The 16505-nt window shown below is 39.2% G+C and overlaps 1 protein-coding gene across 3 annotated transcripts in view; it reads right to left on the reverse strand.

The window, feature by feature from the left end:
- Positions 1-16505, reverse strand: part of CPNE4 (copine 4) — a 229275-nt gene that overhangs the window by 13949 nt on the left and 198821 nt on the right. For all 3 annotated transcript variants that reach the window (XM_054058280.1, XM_054058281.1, XM_054058279.1), the window contains exons 12-13: positions 11967-12021; positions 2193-2244 (exon numbers count right to left, since the gene is read on the reverse strand). In XM_054058280.1, the coding sequence (XP_053914255.1) occupies positions 2193-2244; positions 11967-12021 (107 nt within the window). The remainder of the gene's footprint in view (positions 1-2192; positions 2245-11966; positions 12022-16505) is intronic.

Genomic DNA, 16505 nt, shown 5'->3' on the forward strand with positions numbered 1-16505 from the left:
GCAGTTATTAAACAACACATTTTCTGATCTGACTCTTTCTTGCTTTCATCCAGATGGGTATGATTTTAAATGGTGTCATTTAGGACAAAAAAGTGCTTTGTATATCTCATAAATGCATGTGTGAATGCTGCAGATTTCTTCCTTGTCCTTCTTTTGTGCTGCAACCATCTTTTTATGTCTTCTTACCCCTAAAACTCCTTTTAGGTGATGGGTTAACTTATCAGATAAATAAGTCTTATGCAAAGAACCAAATAAATATTAAATACATAACAAATATTAAATTACATAAGCCAAGGCAAAGCTCAAAGAGAAGCTCCTTCCTTTTTAAAAACTTTTTATTATTTCCATTGTTACATTTTATTTTGCATACATAGTATGGACTGGATAGTAAGTTCTCTACTTGCAGAGGATTTGTCTTTTCAACCTCTGACGTGCTTCTGGCACCATATAGATGTGACAGCCTTTTCAAGTACTAGTCAATCAATACAAATCATTATATAACAAAGTCAATCTGATAAAAGAATTAGCCTTGGAGTTCAAAGAAACAGCAAAGTGGGGGGATGACGACAACAATAAAGTATTCTTTGCATGGACCGCTAGGACTTTTTTCTGAGGTATGCAGAAGGTCACAAATGTCTTGCATTGAGACTGGGAACAAAGCTATATTTTAATATTATGTGCATAAATATGTTATCACCTTATGCAGGCCATTGTTAACTGAAATGTTTTAAACATATCAGGCCCTATGTAGATACGACCTCTGTTCAGAAGTAGGAAAGCTAACATATTTTAAAATATGAAGATCCAAACATAATTTTGAGGTCTGTTTTGTTTCTCCACCTCATTTCCACAGCCTTACTCTGATTAAAATCTCAACTTCAAGCTGGCGCGCAAGCTTAGGGCACATCTAGATGCATGCATATAATTTCTGCTTCTTTTAACTCCTTTAATGTGAAAAGCTGTGTAAACACATCAAGCAGCTGTAGAACTTCTGCTCAATTACATTTCAAGCATATGACCTACCGAGGCTGGGGCAGTCCAACAATCCAAGCACAACAACAAAGCAGGAATGCCCACTGAACTAAAAACAGAGATCTTGAATTTAAGATGCACGAACTTTGAATTTTTTTAATGTCTCTTTCCTTCGAATTGCTTACCCTATCTTTCTTTCCTCAGTTAATTTCTTGGCATCTTAATTCTCATCCTGAACATATTCCACTGACTATGCCTGAACGCAAGCCACTAATAAGCCTGAGAAGGGCAGAACAGAGCAGCTAGAAAATTGAACAGGAAGAGCATTCTGAAACACCAATTTTGGAATCTGAAAGGTAGCAGAAGGATAAGGAAGAATAACGACTTGTGGATTTTAGACAGCAACGATCATTTGACCAAGACTTTCAAATAAGTGTTAGTCTGGGATTACTTATTGACTGTTTAAACGTTATTGTCCTGTTATTTTCACCTTTTACAAAATGTGTGAATTGTGGCAGGAGATTCTAGAAAGACAGCATCAGTCACTGCAGACCTCACTCACAAATACAAGACATATGGCAAGATCTGCTACTTGAATCTGACCTTTGATTACTGAGGATTAGTGATCATTGGTAGAACACACCAATATCTTAGACTGTGTTAAAAACAGCCTCCTGCTGCATTTGCTGTCATGAAAGTATGCATCTTTCTACCACACTAGTCCTCAGCTGCTGCCCTGACCCTTTGATGCTTGACATTGCTGGACTGACTTGCAGCACATTACTGTTGCTATAGGTCTGGCTGAAGAATTGGATCTAAACTGAGGGAAACTTTGATCACAGAGGTGCACAGCCTGTATTTTTATTGCACGTCCTGCCCTTCTTAGCTACACAACCTATGATGTTGCTGTAGCTGGAGATCTGGAATGAATCTAGAAAACACAGCTTCAGTTTTCAGAAATGCTATTGATTTGGGGTAGTGCTAGTGCTGAATCCTGGTGTATGTTCAAAGGGACCCATTTTTTTTCAGAAAATTAATGTGTGGCACTTTCGAAGGTTTCTAAAGCTAAGCCTGATGGCTTGGAGTCTGCCAGGGTTTGAAAATCCTAGCTGCTTTCTTTAAAAACCACTGTGAATAATACTCAGAGGGTACCACAAAAAAGTGCAAGCACATTCTGCACACAGCAAAAATACAGCAGTCTGTCCTGATGTGTGTGTTACCTGCACATTCTGGGTTGTCTTCATTGAAATTGATTGCGAAATCATGAGAGACCTGCAGATAAATAGAAAGAAGAGAAGACAGCTATAGTCAGAGAAATTATACCAAGAGGATGTGTGGTTAAACACATTTTACATTCTTTTCCTGTTAAAGCAGTGACCTTTCAGGTTTTCAGACACTAAGTGTGTCATACAGTCCCAGCAACAAGACCAAGAAAAAATAGCATAAGGAAAACCCACTCAAGTACACTAGAAATCACATAAATATGGTGTCAGGATTGGGCTGTCAATGCCAGGCACAGAGGAGGATCTATAGCTGAGAAGGTTTAAATGCTAGCTGTCCCTAGTTCAGCATCTCAGATTGCAGGAGAGAGAAAGCAGGTTGTGATACAGAGCTGGAAGCACAAGCTCATGCCCCTTCTTAAATCCTGCATTCCCGTGAGGGAACAGTTATGCATTTGAAGGCCAAGGGATTACAGGGTAAATAATTAATTCTCCAATGAAATCAAGGCAGTCATTCAGACCCACTGTGCAAGAATAATGTATGATATATAAGGAGTCTAATCTGGTTAAGAAAGTAGATTAGTCTGGGAGGAAATTAGGAAAACACCTGAAGACTTGTTTTTCCTCCAATTTAGTGACTACCCCATTCTGTCTCTCTAAATCTGAATGTAATAAAATACCACAAAGGTATTTGCTAAGAGAGTTTACTGTGAATACAAAAAAGTTGCTGATTTTCTAAAAGAACCCTAATATATTCTATCTTCAGTGGCTTGAGAAAATAATACAAGACTTCTCTATGCAAAAATAATTCAGGGCAATGTAAGTTTCAGGTTTCGTGCTTCCTCTAGGTGTCTGTCACTTACAGATCTCCACCCGCAGCACAAATCTGTTGGTACTGAAACTTTCTTCAGATGCTCTCTTCTGATTTTAAGGTTTGTTCTTGCCTGCATTTGTTAAAGATTCCTTTTTACTCCTTTCTTTGGTCACTGAGAAAGCTTGATTTCTTTTAACTTCTTCAGCTGTGAAGCTCAGTCTCTTAATTCTCCTGTTTGTCTACAATTCTTTTGATGAAGACCAACCGTTTTCTTGCAATACACAATGTAACGATACATATTCTAGTAAAGTTGAATTCACGTATATCATCCCAGATTCATGAAGGCATTTATATATCTAACATCAATTACATACGTTTGAGACTTTATAGATCTCTGTTGGACATTCAGAAATGCCAATAGTTCTAGTCATAATGGAAAGCAACCTATTTACTTTCTGTACAATGGAACTTTGATTATCTGCAGAAAGAGGTGCATTTGTTGGATATTGCTGTTATATTTGCTAGTTTAGATGACTTCACAGCAGAGCACACAAATTGGTCCATGACTAATAGACCCATTGATGAAATATGTGATTACAGAGAAGCTTCTGTAAAGATGAAGTGGTATAAGTCGGCTAATTACTGCCTAAGAGGGTTCTCAGAGCAATTGAATTTCATATGCGGGCCTTCCTTACCTGAGTGATGCCTACCATTACTCACTAAGCGGTTAAATAAAAGAAATCTACTCCCATGACAGGTAAGGACTGAAGCAAAAACTCACTGATGAGTTTGCAGCCAGCTCAGCCCAGCCATGAGTTTGTTTGTTTACTCCAAGAATCATTTCCCTCTTACAGAGGGTTTTACATGAGCCATTCAGGCTACACTACTCAGCCATGGAAGATAATGCAGAAAGTCACAATGTATGTTACTTTCTGAGCAGGCACAAAAGAGCAGGGCTGTCAGATATGCTTCAGAGGTGCTCCAGAGCCCTTCTGTCTGGCTGCTCTGTACATCTCTTGGCACACTTTGCCCAGCTGGTATCTGCCAGTCTCATGACCAGCTGTAGGCCAAAGGTAATTGCAGCTGTCAAGAACGGTTATGTGAGCTTTCACTCACTGATGATTTTTTTGTTGTTGTTGTTCAATAGCCTTTCTTCTTCCTTTAGGCTTTTTGTATTTTGTATTAACTGCATCTCAAGAGCAAAAAGTAAGGCGATGCATGTTTATGTACTACAGGGTGAGTCTTCCAACACTGTGCCTCTTCAGTGATTTTATTTCTTCCAAACGCATTGAAAATTATAGCAAAAGGAGTATCACAATTCCAGAGCTATGAATGCAATATTTTAACCTCACATGCAAGCATGGACTGGTTGCTTTTGTTGCTATAGCTCTTTCAGTATCACACTATACAAACAATTTATCTAGTTCAGAGCTATGGCATCAAAGCTCTTATTTAAGAAAAATGTAGATAACAGTTCAGGCCAATAAGAAAAGCCCAAGTCTAGTAAGTGTGCACAACGATCCAAAAAATAATACTGTCTGAGCAGTGCTGCTGTTCTCTTGAAGCAAGGGGCCCTTCTACATTGCTGATTCACCAAGAACAGTGTTAAAATGTATCCTGAAGGCAGGACAGGAAACACAATGAATGTAGAAGTACTGGGTTGTTTCCTATGCTCACTGTACAACATATCACAATTTAAACAAGATTAAAGTATCGTGTGAAGGAGAGAAGTTCTTTGAGCAGCTCACTGATGGTTCACAAACAGGAAATCATCACCCAAGGCTCCGAATGCTCAGAACTCATTCCTCACTCCAGTAAAGCTGTGCGTCAACCTGTCCCTCCTGTGCTATCTCCCCTGCAGTGGCCACAATTCAAGAAGATTCAAACCAGAAGAGACTTCAGACACATGATAGGTACTGAAGACCTTATAGAACTTGGGCTGCTAGCTGATGGAACTCCACGTAAAGCCACCCGTGTCAAAAGGTGAACCAAACATTCAATGCTTTTGTTTTCAAAGCAGTCCTAATTAATGAGCCTTTTTGTTTTGTTTTGTTTTTCATTTTTTTTTGTTTTGTTTTCAAATTAAGGATGCAAGGGCTTTTGTGACTGAAAGGCAAGACGTACTGATGATAGAAGACCAAAAGCTGGTATACTAAATGGCATCTTTCTGATATCGAATGACACAGCCCTCCTCTGCACTCCCAGAACTGATGAACTAATGGGGAAAAGGAGGTAAAAGTGGGAACATTTAAGATGTTGTTGACTGGGAAATCCTCAGGGGAAACAACAAGACATTTGGCTGTTCAAAAGCAAGAATGTTTATATAATCTGTGAGGGTGGTTTGTATGATGGATTAATCTAACAGTCAGGAAATACTAGAATATGTCAAGCCACGCAAATACAGAATGACTGCTTTATGTTGGTATCTGGCAGAGAGAATTTTGCATAGAACTTCAGACTATGGTCTGTGGTGGAAGTCAGCCTTACAATAAAGAATGTCCTTGCAGAACCGTAATTGTATTTACTGAGCCTGGATTAAGTTTCAAATATGTAGCTGTTCAGCCTTCCTCTTCTCTCTTAACATCAATCTATAAAATCAATCCACAAACAGAAAGGAGACAGAAATTCTGGAGTGCAGAGTTGACTACATGGGATCAGCCTGGCACTACTTGTGTTGCTGCACAAACACCACTCAGAGCCTGTAACTAAGGACATTTACTTGCATTTGGCTATGTATTAATCTTTCCCCTCGGCCGGACTTCAGTTAAATTATTTAGCAGATACCATCATGCACGTGGGATTATTAAAACACAGCTGCCCAGGAACTTCCTGCACCAGGAACATATTATTTCTCAGTTAATTTTTTTCAATTTTTTTTAACAAGCAAAATGAACAGCTCTATGATACATCATGATGCAGACTACGACAACAGCATTTCTGAAGATACATCAAATCAATAAACAGCCTAAAATATTTTTGCTAAGGCAGATTCTAGTAATTTTATTTTAACACTATACAGTGCCTCCATTGCCTGTATATACAAAGTGACAAGCACCTGCATACAGAAAGGCAGTTGTCCACCAATGTGATGATGCCCGTGAGACTCCTGCAAGAATCATAACCATACTCCCACATACTTATGATCAGTTTAGAAGAAAAGTCATCTTCCCTCATATTGGGATGTAATGAAATTCACACTCATAACATGGCCCATGCTAAACAGATTTCTAATTAAGGATAAAAGGAAAGAAGAATTTCCTAATCTGTGAGATTTGTTTTGATATTTCTTAAAAAAAAAAAAAAAAAAAAGGTTCTGGACTCAAGATAGAAAATTCAAAGCACAAAAAACCCCTGGAAAGCTTTTGGACTATGCAAAGGCACTTTAAGTTATATCAAAACATGTTATTCTGTTATAGTCTCCACATTTTTTTAAACCTTTTTCACACTAACTGAACTTCTGATTTTTTTAAGTAAAACTGCTTTGAGTCAGAAACCATGTTTTTCATTCATTTTGCAAGTGCTGGAATTGGATGTCTCAATTCTGAAAACTAGCAATCCTTTTTTCCCCCTCTAGACTGTTAAACTCATTTAAATTAATCTGCCTGTCCCAAACAGTTTCAGTTTTACAGAGACCTCTATAGTGATAATACAGGAACATCTTGACAACCAATCTGACAAATTCAGGCATGTTTAGGAATGCTTTCTTACTAATTTAAACAGTGGTTGCAAAAAGTCTATGAACAATAGATGCATACAGGCATAAATGCTGAGATGCACAATGTTGAGCACTTATATGTGAATAAATTGAACTCTATTAAGCCACTGCCTGTCTGAAAATTAAATATGGAATGCCTGCATATTTTGCAAAATCTTTAGACACTAACAAATTTAAAGGACCACTGCTCAAAATCTATTATTTTCAGAATGCTCATTAATCAAATAGTTTGGGAACTGGACAGTTTTTGTCTCTGCCTAAGCCACATTGTAGACATCTCTGCTTGGCAAAGCTTTGTCATTTATTTTCCTTTCCTTTGTACTTGATTTTGAGCATGCTGCACACTTTCCATGTCTAAACTCTGCTTGCATGGATAAGGCGACAAATTCTGGTTTTTAACTCTTTGTCTGTTACACCTCCTTCTGTTGGTTCTTTTCTGTTTGCATATATGTTCGCCTTTGAGCTCCTGAAAAGTGTAGGAATCACAAAGATCACAGTACTTTTCAAGTACTTTACCTGTCCATCAAATCAGACAGTACAAGTTAAGGTCATAAGGGTGTAACGCTGTTTCTATAATCACACTGAAGTTCTCTCCTGGGACTCTTCTTAGCAGAAGCAGTGAATGAAACTTGAATCAAAAATGCAGAAATATGCAGGACTGTCTTAAAACAAATGAAAAGTTGTTTCATACCTACTCAGGTGTCAGCTTACAATTCTTCTTTAGGCAAGAACACTTCATTATTTGACAATACATCTGTCATTGGGCTGACACAATTCTATCTTTCTTTTCATTTTAACAGAAAGTTTTGTGCTGCTGTGTGATTTTCATCTTCTTTGAGTCCTGCCTGCTAAGAAATTAAGTGTGGTTCAGCTTTCTTTCCTCCTCTTCACTGTGACCTTTTGCAGCAGTATCTGAGTCCATGTTATCTGCCACCTCATCACTTTACATCAGACTTCTCAGATGCTTCTTCTCGTTGCAAGAAAAAAAAAAAAGTGATGGATTGGAGACACTGCTGTGGAATAACCAGCACATTCTGCAAGTTTCATATGTTAGAACTCAAGAGGGGAATATTGCTCTCAGAGGTTTACTTAAATCAAGGAGCTGGTTGATGCATTTGTCAAGCCTTGGGGAAAAAAGATCATATTGCTGAATATTAGATGAAAGTTCCCTAGACCTATAAGGAATATTATATACGGCATGTCTTGCTCCCTTTACTCCCACAGATTCCTCACATCATTTAGAAACTGCTGTTTTTCTGCTAACAGCTGACGTGTTTCATTTGGAGCTGAAATGAAGGAAAATAAAGTCAGTGTTACATAGAGGTGTGCTCTTGAAATGGAAATTCTGTAGAAAGCATGTATAAAACCATGTTTTTAAAGGGGTTCACCCTCAAGAGATTAATGAAGAACCTGCAGAGGTGGATGCTGACATTGTTCTGTAACGTTAAGGTAAAATGAGGAGCGTGTTTTTCCCTGGGAAATCATGGTTAGCATAGCAAAAGTTGCTTTTCTTGTACCATGTAGAAGGATGTGAGGACGCTGAAATCTCACTAAATGGACAGGTGGGTACTGCCCTCCAGCAACCATCCCAGGTTGCAGACAGGAGCCCAAATCAGTATGAAAACAAGGCACTAATCTGATGTAACACCATAAAATGGACACCTTTCTCCCATGTGGTCTAGTGCACAAAGGAAACCTTGGCAAAAGCATTTAGAGCTCATGACCAGCCTTCAGCTGGTCCTAAATAGCAGCTGATCTTTAAGTGGAGACTAGTTACCATTGATTCATGCTGAATACTGAGTTATGGGTCTCATTTTTCAACAGCTCATAACCAAGCATGACATATAATAAATTAGACCTGAACCCACTGGATCCACACATTTTACCTACTATTTTTATCAGTTTGCTTACCTCTGGCCTTCCCTCACTGTGTTATTGCCATGCATATGTTGGTCAGCTTTAAATTAGACTTTTAAGTAAACTATGTTGTTTTAGTTGTGTAACCTCCCATGGTTACTTAGACACCTTTGGCAGTGGGATTAATTTCTTCCACAGCTCTAGCAATTTGTTGTCTGCTGGAAGAAATGAAAGAGCAGCTGCTGGCGTGCAGAGACCTACGTGCTATGAGCAGGTTAGGTCGTCTCATTAGGACCGAAGACTTGAAAGCAGGCAGTCTAAATTAAAATGAAAGGCTGATTTATGCACATAATGGGGCCAGAACTTAGAAGTTCTCATAATGATTCAACCTAAATTTACAGTGTGAATTATTATAGTTATGATACTGCTGTACTTTAGTAAAACAAAAGATATGTATAACTTATAATACCTTTGACCGTAAGCATCAAAAGAACATTTGAACAGGATGAGGTCTGCAATATTCCTGTAGCATCTATAGTGTTACCTTATTTTTGTGGCAGAAGACGAGAAGTTAAGGGAGACAAGTTGAGAGCACTTTTTTCTACAGCCTTTGTTACTTTTAATTATATCAGATTTTTCACTGTTTCCTTTGCATCTTGACTATGTTCCACATCAAAAACTCATCATTGTTTGCTTTAAAGTAACTTTATGATACCAGTGTAGCCTAAATCACTGAAGGATTTTCAGGTTTATTGGCCTTGACTTATTAATGCATCATGATGAGGCTGACCCTTCACTCTCTCAGAGGGTTTATCTTTCAATTTAGAAGTGCAGCCAAAGCCAAGGAGGGAATTGAAAGTGTTGCTAGAGTTTATTTTAAGAAGACAGATACTTGTATGGACTGTGCAGTATCATGGGGAGGGACTGAACAGATGACTGCATAGATGACTTAACTCCTAATCCAGTTCCAGTTGGATGTGCCCATAGTACACACCAAGCTAATTATTTGTGCTCATTTGTTGCACAGAAGGCATAGCTCTCCTGCAATGTGGTTCTTCTTTGAAGTTTTATTACGTGGTCATTTAATCTTTGTCTTTTTCCATCACAATTTTCCATAGTGGACATGAAAGATGTTTTTCTGGGTCTCACTTGCAACTCCTTTTACTGTGGGACCTGTGTTTTTTGCTCATACATATGCAATCCACACACAAGTATCCCCATCTTCTTTAGTTTACCCTTACTTTTCCCAAACTCAAAATCTGAAGGTGCGATTCATCCATTTTCTTGCTTTAAGGTTTGTAACATAACAAACAGGGCAGCTCATGCTATTGGGCGAGATCCTTCATCCATGCATGGGCTACTAAGTTCAGTGCAAGTGTCTGACACTAGTTCTGCCAAAAACAGATCAGCTGGTGTTCGTGACTGTAGGAATATCTGGTTTCAAAGTCCCCCTGAAATCACTTTGTGGCAAGTCATGTGTTTTTCACTTGAGATATGCTCTCACAATCAAGTGAAGAGGCTGTTGCTCAGGTCTAAGAAAACTGATATGTTGCCAATATGTTCATGTGACCTAAGATATCAATGCCACCAGCTGACTATTTTGGTTGAGAAAGAAGCATTCTTGTGCTATGAATTTTACTCAACAATAATCACTGGAAAAACAGTGAAAAGACTTCAGCCAGCACAGTTAACATCTTCCTTCAAGCTGTCCTTAGATAAGTACAGCTCCCTGCAGCTGAAGGAATTGCAAGTTTTGCCTCATGCTTTGGTGGTCACCTTGCAGATGATGGAACAACCAGCCCCTGACACACCAACAGGCTGGTACCTTTGTTTAGGACAACAACAGCAGTACGTGGTATTGTCAGTTATGGCCAGTACTGGGCTTGAAAGAGCAACGTGATTGTGACGCATAGTCCTACACACAGAGTCAGCATTGCTATACAGCCACAGATAGAGATGCACTTATTTGTGGCAAAGGGATCGAGCAGCTACTGTGTTTCACTGCTGTGTCTGGTGTAGAGGCTACTCAGTACCTTTATTCTCCAGTACACTCCTCATAGAAGAGATGGTTGTCAACTGCTGTAGTTGGAACAGATGCACAGAAGACACAGATGTTTTGTGTGTATTTCACACATTAAAATCTGTATCAAAATTCTTGAGGCTGTCTCTGATTTTGGAAAGCATTAACATGGGTGTTACTTTTCAGGAACAGAGCACTGAAAAACAAATTGTCAAGCACAGCCAATTTTTTTATAACAGTGCTTTTTAGCTCAGAAGGCAATGTTGTTAAGACATACATTGACTTACCTTAGACACCCATTTGCAAGATGCATCAAACTTGCTGTACAACACTACTGGTATTCTTATGCAGGCATCAAGCCTACAAGCCATGAGCAATACATGGTACATTTTTTTTTCAAACTTTATACTTTACAATGCTGAGTAACACATGATTCCTCTCTCCATGAAACTACTCTCACCTGGCCTGTGTTCACCTCTTTAACACAGCCACAGCTGCAACACAACCCAGAGAAGGGGACATGGGGATACTGGGTGAAGTCTGCATAATCAGAAGTCCATTGCTGCTCTATCCCAGATCGCATCTGAGTCGCTCAATCCTCAGCTTTAAATAGTTTTAAATAGTTTTTAAATAAACTTTAAATAGTTTTCAATTATTTATTTGTGCAGAACTACTCTTCTGCCCACACCACCTCAGCATGTGCAGTAAAGGATTTCAACTTCTATTTCTTCTTAGATGTTTCTCTATTGGATGCTTCTTTTTTTTAGACCACTCTCTTCACTCCAGCCCTATCAGACTGCATATATACACTCACAATTGCACCACCACTGTGGATCACTCTCATTTTATTTGTTTACAAATACCACTTCTATCTAGCATGGATACATGCTCTTATATTTCTCTTCCTGGTATTGAAGATGTTCACCGTGACACAGAATTTGCCAATGAGCAAAACTCTCCTAAGGTCTTTATTTTCAGGAAGATATTTGATGGCTTCATCATAAAGCACAGACACTAGGCAGCTCACTAAACTACATCTTCCAAAAATGGGCTCTGTCAAACCAGGGCTTGCAAAGCTTCAAAATGTGCTTGGTAAGTGTTGTTAAAAATTTGAGGTCACCTCTTACTAGACTAGTATCCATTAACAGAGCTTTCCCTGTACCATGAAACGTTTTGGGTTAGCACAACTATTTTAAGTCTAACCTAAAATTCTGGTTTCAGTGAGGTATTACTGGGTGAGAAAGCCAGATGAAAGAGAAGAAGCAGTAGCAGGTGCTCCCCCTAGCTCCTGTCCTGCCCTGAACCATTTCTCCCTTATTTTGTGCCTCATAAACCAAGTAATCTAGAAAATGTCATTTATGCACCTACTTTGTATTCCGGGGGTATCCTTGCTCCAAATCCAAAGGCTGGGAACATTTTGTCACTGAAAAAATAATAATAAAAATAAAGATTTCCCACAGAGAAATGCATTTTGTTATAATGAACATTTATTCTTCTGTAACCATTCATCAGAAATGCAAAGCAACACAGCAGTAAAGAAATGGCTTTTGGGTTGAGAGTGTTAGATGGCAGACTGGAAGAGTATCAGATTAGAGAAGGAGGTGTGTGTGCTGAGCAGATGAGGGAGTGATATGGGGGATTTTTCAGGTGAATCCCTAGTATTTTGGGGAAGATAAAATCACTTAGAGCATACCGAGGGATCAAGATATCTTGCACTTCTACCACAAATACAATAACAGCTCTGTATTACCCACCCTTTTGCACTACTTGGCTGCAATGAGTTTTCTTAACAGCTTGTAACATTTATTTCATATAAATACAGATGTGGTCCATCAGCTCAGAAAATGGATGTAGTGAAGAGATGACTGTAACTAAAAGTGTTTGCAAATTTGTTTTCTTACAGTTGTTCAGGTGCAAAAGAAGATTTCCTAAAATATCAAAAAGGGGCAATTTCACACCCCCAAACTTTCAAGTTTTGTAAAGCTTTCCGCCTGCATCTTTAGTCGTTCCACTAAAACACAAGATTATTTCAATTAGGCATAAGTTGAGTGATAACCTAGCAAATACTGCGGCATGGTCAGTTTGCTTTAAACACTACACTGAGGTTGTTCTACCCCAGTTAGATCCGTAGAGACAAAATTTTCTGATTCAGAGGACCTGGAAACTTCAAGGCTGTTAATACCCTTTCAGAAACGCAATAACGTCTCACACAGCCCACATGCTGTCAAGCTGCCTCTTCCCAGATGGCAAAGTGGAAAACAACAAGCAGTAAGGAATGTCTCGTCCCTGAGTCAGCAAAGCACTTCATCACACACTCGAGGTTAACAATTCACCCAAACATATGCTTAACTCTAAACACATCCTGAAGCCCCGCTGAAGTCACTGAACTGTACTCCAGTGCTCTGGTGAATCAAACCCCTCATACATTTGTCCAATCCTGCTTACAGGGGCTTCAGGGTCCGTGGAAAAGCTGAGTACCTACTACCATTCCTGGCACTTTCAAAAATTCCCTAGAGAGGCCAGCAGCTTCAATTTTCTTTGTGTAGTTCAAGACATTGCCACTCCAAGTATCAATTGTATAATTCGCTTCCCAGACAAATTCAAGAAAGATAATAGCACTGATTAAAGCTGCTGAGCTCTTGGGTTTGGTATAGGCTGTGAAAGGCACCATGATATTTCTGATATAAGCTAAAGAAAAATGGAAGGGTTTAAAAGAACGTAGAAATAATCTCCCACCTCCTCACCTTCCACCCCTGCCCGAAGTTAAGAGTTGCCACCATGAGACAGAGAAATATTCAGCAGCTTATTGGGAAACAGTGACGACTGTCATCTGATGGCTTAGCTCTCACAACTGTTGCTCTGCCACGAAATATAGCTGCTGCATAAATCTTGGGAACACAGTTCTGCATACCATATGTTACACTGTGTTACAATGGATCTTGGAAAGGAAAACTAACATCATTTGCATGGTAATGAAACATTTTTTCCAAGAGATGTCAGAAGCAAAGTAGCTGCTGACATTTGATGCTAACCACCTGCTGATAGCCTTCTTTTTGATTAAACACTCCTGGAAGTGGGGAAACCCTTATAAATAGATGCAGAGAATTCAGGCGCACACTTAGAGGGCAAGAAATAAGAAGCCATTAGAAAAGAATCTGAGGGGAGGAAAAACAAATCTTGTTTTACATCAATGATTAAGCATGGTTGGATTAGAAAATCAAACCCCGTGGAGCTTCAAGTTAATTGATTTTGGGCAAGAGCAAACAAAGACTAAAAGAATTTTACTTAGGTAGAATGTAAGTACCTAAGTTCAATAAAGCAATCAAAAAATCTGATGCTGGCAGCAATTACCCATCCTGGGAGATGCCTAAACCCATACAGTGCCTGAATTTGTTCTGCAATGTTCTTGAGTGTAAATAAGTGCAGGGACTCATATCTGCAGCTCCATCTTCTCTACAACAATTCAGAGACAGCACTAAGTGATACCTCCAGCAACCTGGATTCTCCTTCTGATGGCAAGACTCCCAGTCACACAGTGGCACAACCCCCACTGTTATTCTGCGCTCAGAATAACCTCTACCACTGTCTTGTTAAAGAGTAAAATTTGATCATATACACCCTCAAGATGAGATTCTACGTGGCTGTTTTTTAGAGGGAAATACATGAACTCTAGACAGGAGCGACATCCTGGGGTCTGCTCCTGTGCTTAGTACTTTCTCTTTTATTCAGCTTCACAGTCTCCTTGGAAAGCTCTTTATTTTACAGAATTTAAGTGCATACCTCTAGCATTCTATTCAAGCTGCTGGGGCCAAGGAATTAACTTTCCTGTGCTCCCAAAGCTTGATCTTTAGGAAGTGAACCTTTTGATTATCAGCCATGAAATAAATCCATTGCATAAAAAAACATAATCACATTATTCCCTGACCACAGCTCGCAATTTGTGGCTGACAGCTTTCAAAATTTTAATGTAAGCAATGCTTTCCCTGCTATCACACAAACCAAGGTACTTATATAATATACAGGTCTCACTCTTAAGAACACATGTAGTTTAAGGGCTTAATGATATTTTACAATGTAACCCTCTCTTAAATCTTCCCATCCACCTCTCACTTTGTCATATGAGAAAAAACCCTGCACCTGAGCCTGTTGCCCTCGTTCTGCTTATCCTGCACTCCTCAGACACAGCAGGAAAAATATGACCCAGAAGGGCAGCCAAGGTTTCTCTCGCTCCCAGGAAAATCCCTTATGGCACAGAGGCGTGATAGAGCTGCTCTACCAGACCCAGGGCTTGCAGCAGAGAGCAGAGCAGCTTCCCAACTTCTGGAAGCTATGTCAAGGGTTAGGCCATCCAGGGACTGAAACTACAGTCAGGAAATGAAAAGAAGATTTCCTCTTGCATTAAGGGTGAATCAGATGCATCAGAGACTCCAGCACCATTTGCTAACTTGGCGCTTCAGTAGGAAAGGGATCTGCTCTAAAGACTTTTCTTCCTTTGTAATTTAAACTCATTCAAAAGAAGAAAAGTGAGAACCAGTTTTCTTTTCTTCTGTGTTGTTTGGTCAGGCATCTAAGCTTCATTTATAACAGGAAACAGGCTTGGGACCCAGCTGAAGCACTGCGACTATAGACATTGTTATCACTTTCCCTGGCTTAGTGCTGGCCTGTGCCAACTAGCAGCCCCCGGAGACTTCCCAGAACCAGTGCTGGGGAAAGCTGTGCTTGAGATTGCTCCTAAATGACAGTTCTTGTATCATCAGTTTGTGCTGGGAGAAAGAGGGCTGAGATACCATGACATGGTGGCCTCAGGCAACATCAGGATTTTTTACTGGTTTTGTTTAAAACTACCCAGAGAGCCCTCTGCACACAAGGAAATTGCCTGCACTGTCCTGCTGGAGACAGATTACTAAAGGGACCAGAGAGAAACAAGTAGTGGAAAAGCAAGGCTGTTCTACAAAACCTGAAATTTACAAAATATAATAAGAAAAAGAGGATTGTGGCTTGTCAGAATCTTCACAAAATTGCTCTGTCATGTTTACTTCACATTTTAGATTGTTTTTTTTACATACATCCCCTTGAAAATTATAACCTGGCATTATTTTAAAAAAGCTAAAGTTAACAGGAAGATCAAAACAGCAAAATCATTGAACTTTTTATGTCTGGTTATATAAGAGCCATCAGTAGTGATACAAGCATAGATGCATATGGCTTCTGGTCCTATTCCCAGTCAAACAGGCATATGCCACTGAAAGAGAGCAAAAACTGAGCAGATTTAGTTTATACCCTAAAGGTAAATCCAGGGAGAGGGTTCAGGTTCAGTGCTCATATTGGGAAATATAGATTAATGCACAGAGAAAGGAATTGTCAGGACTCCAAGAGTGCAGTCTTCTGAACAGAAGTACAACCACTTGGAGAAAAATCCCTCAGTACCACCTCAGTCTTAACATCATGCAGAGCAGAAAAGAAATCCTGAAAGTATTTTATATTATCCTTTTGGAAAAACACTTAGTTTTAGTCACCTGTCCTTCAGCTATTGAATGGAAATAGAGGAAATGCAACGACAAATCGATACATTAACAGGGGCACAGAGCAGAGAGATCTCAGTGAGCTCTACTGCACAGACAGGAAAAGAGATGAGAAGAAACAGTAAGGTTTTGTATATTAGTAAGTGATGTAGATAATTATATAATTTTCCATTTCACTAGAAAGCCTAGCGTTACTGGAAGGCAAGAAATATGTTTAATATAAGATAAGGACACAAAATAAATAACATTTCAAAATCTTGAAAGAAGCAAGGGGTGGGGAGAAAGAAACGCTAGGAGCCCATTTTTTTGTTTCAAATTACCAAGAATATTAAATAAACAAGTCTCTGAAATTCTTGCAAGGAATATACCTGACAAGAGCCTCTAG

This window comes from Cuculus canorus, chromosome 2 (assembly GCF_017976375.1).
Source record: "Cuculus canorus isolate bCucCan1 chromosome 2, bCucCan1.pri, whole genome shotgun sequence".
Classification (NCBI taxonomy): domain Eukaryota; kingdom Metazoa; phylum Chordata; class Aves; order Cuculiformes; family Cuculidae; genus Cuculus; species Cuculus canorus.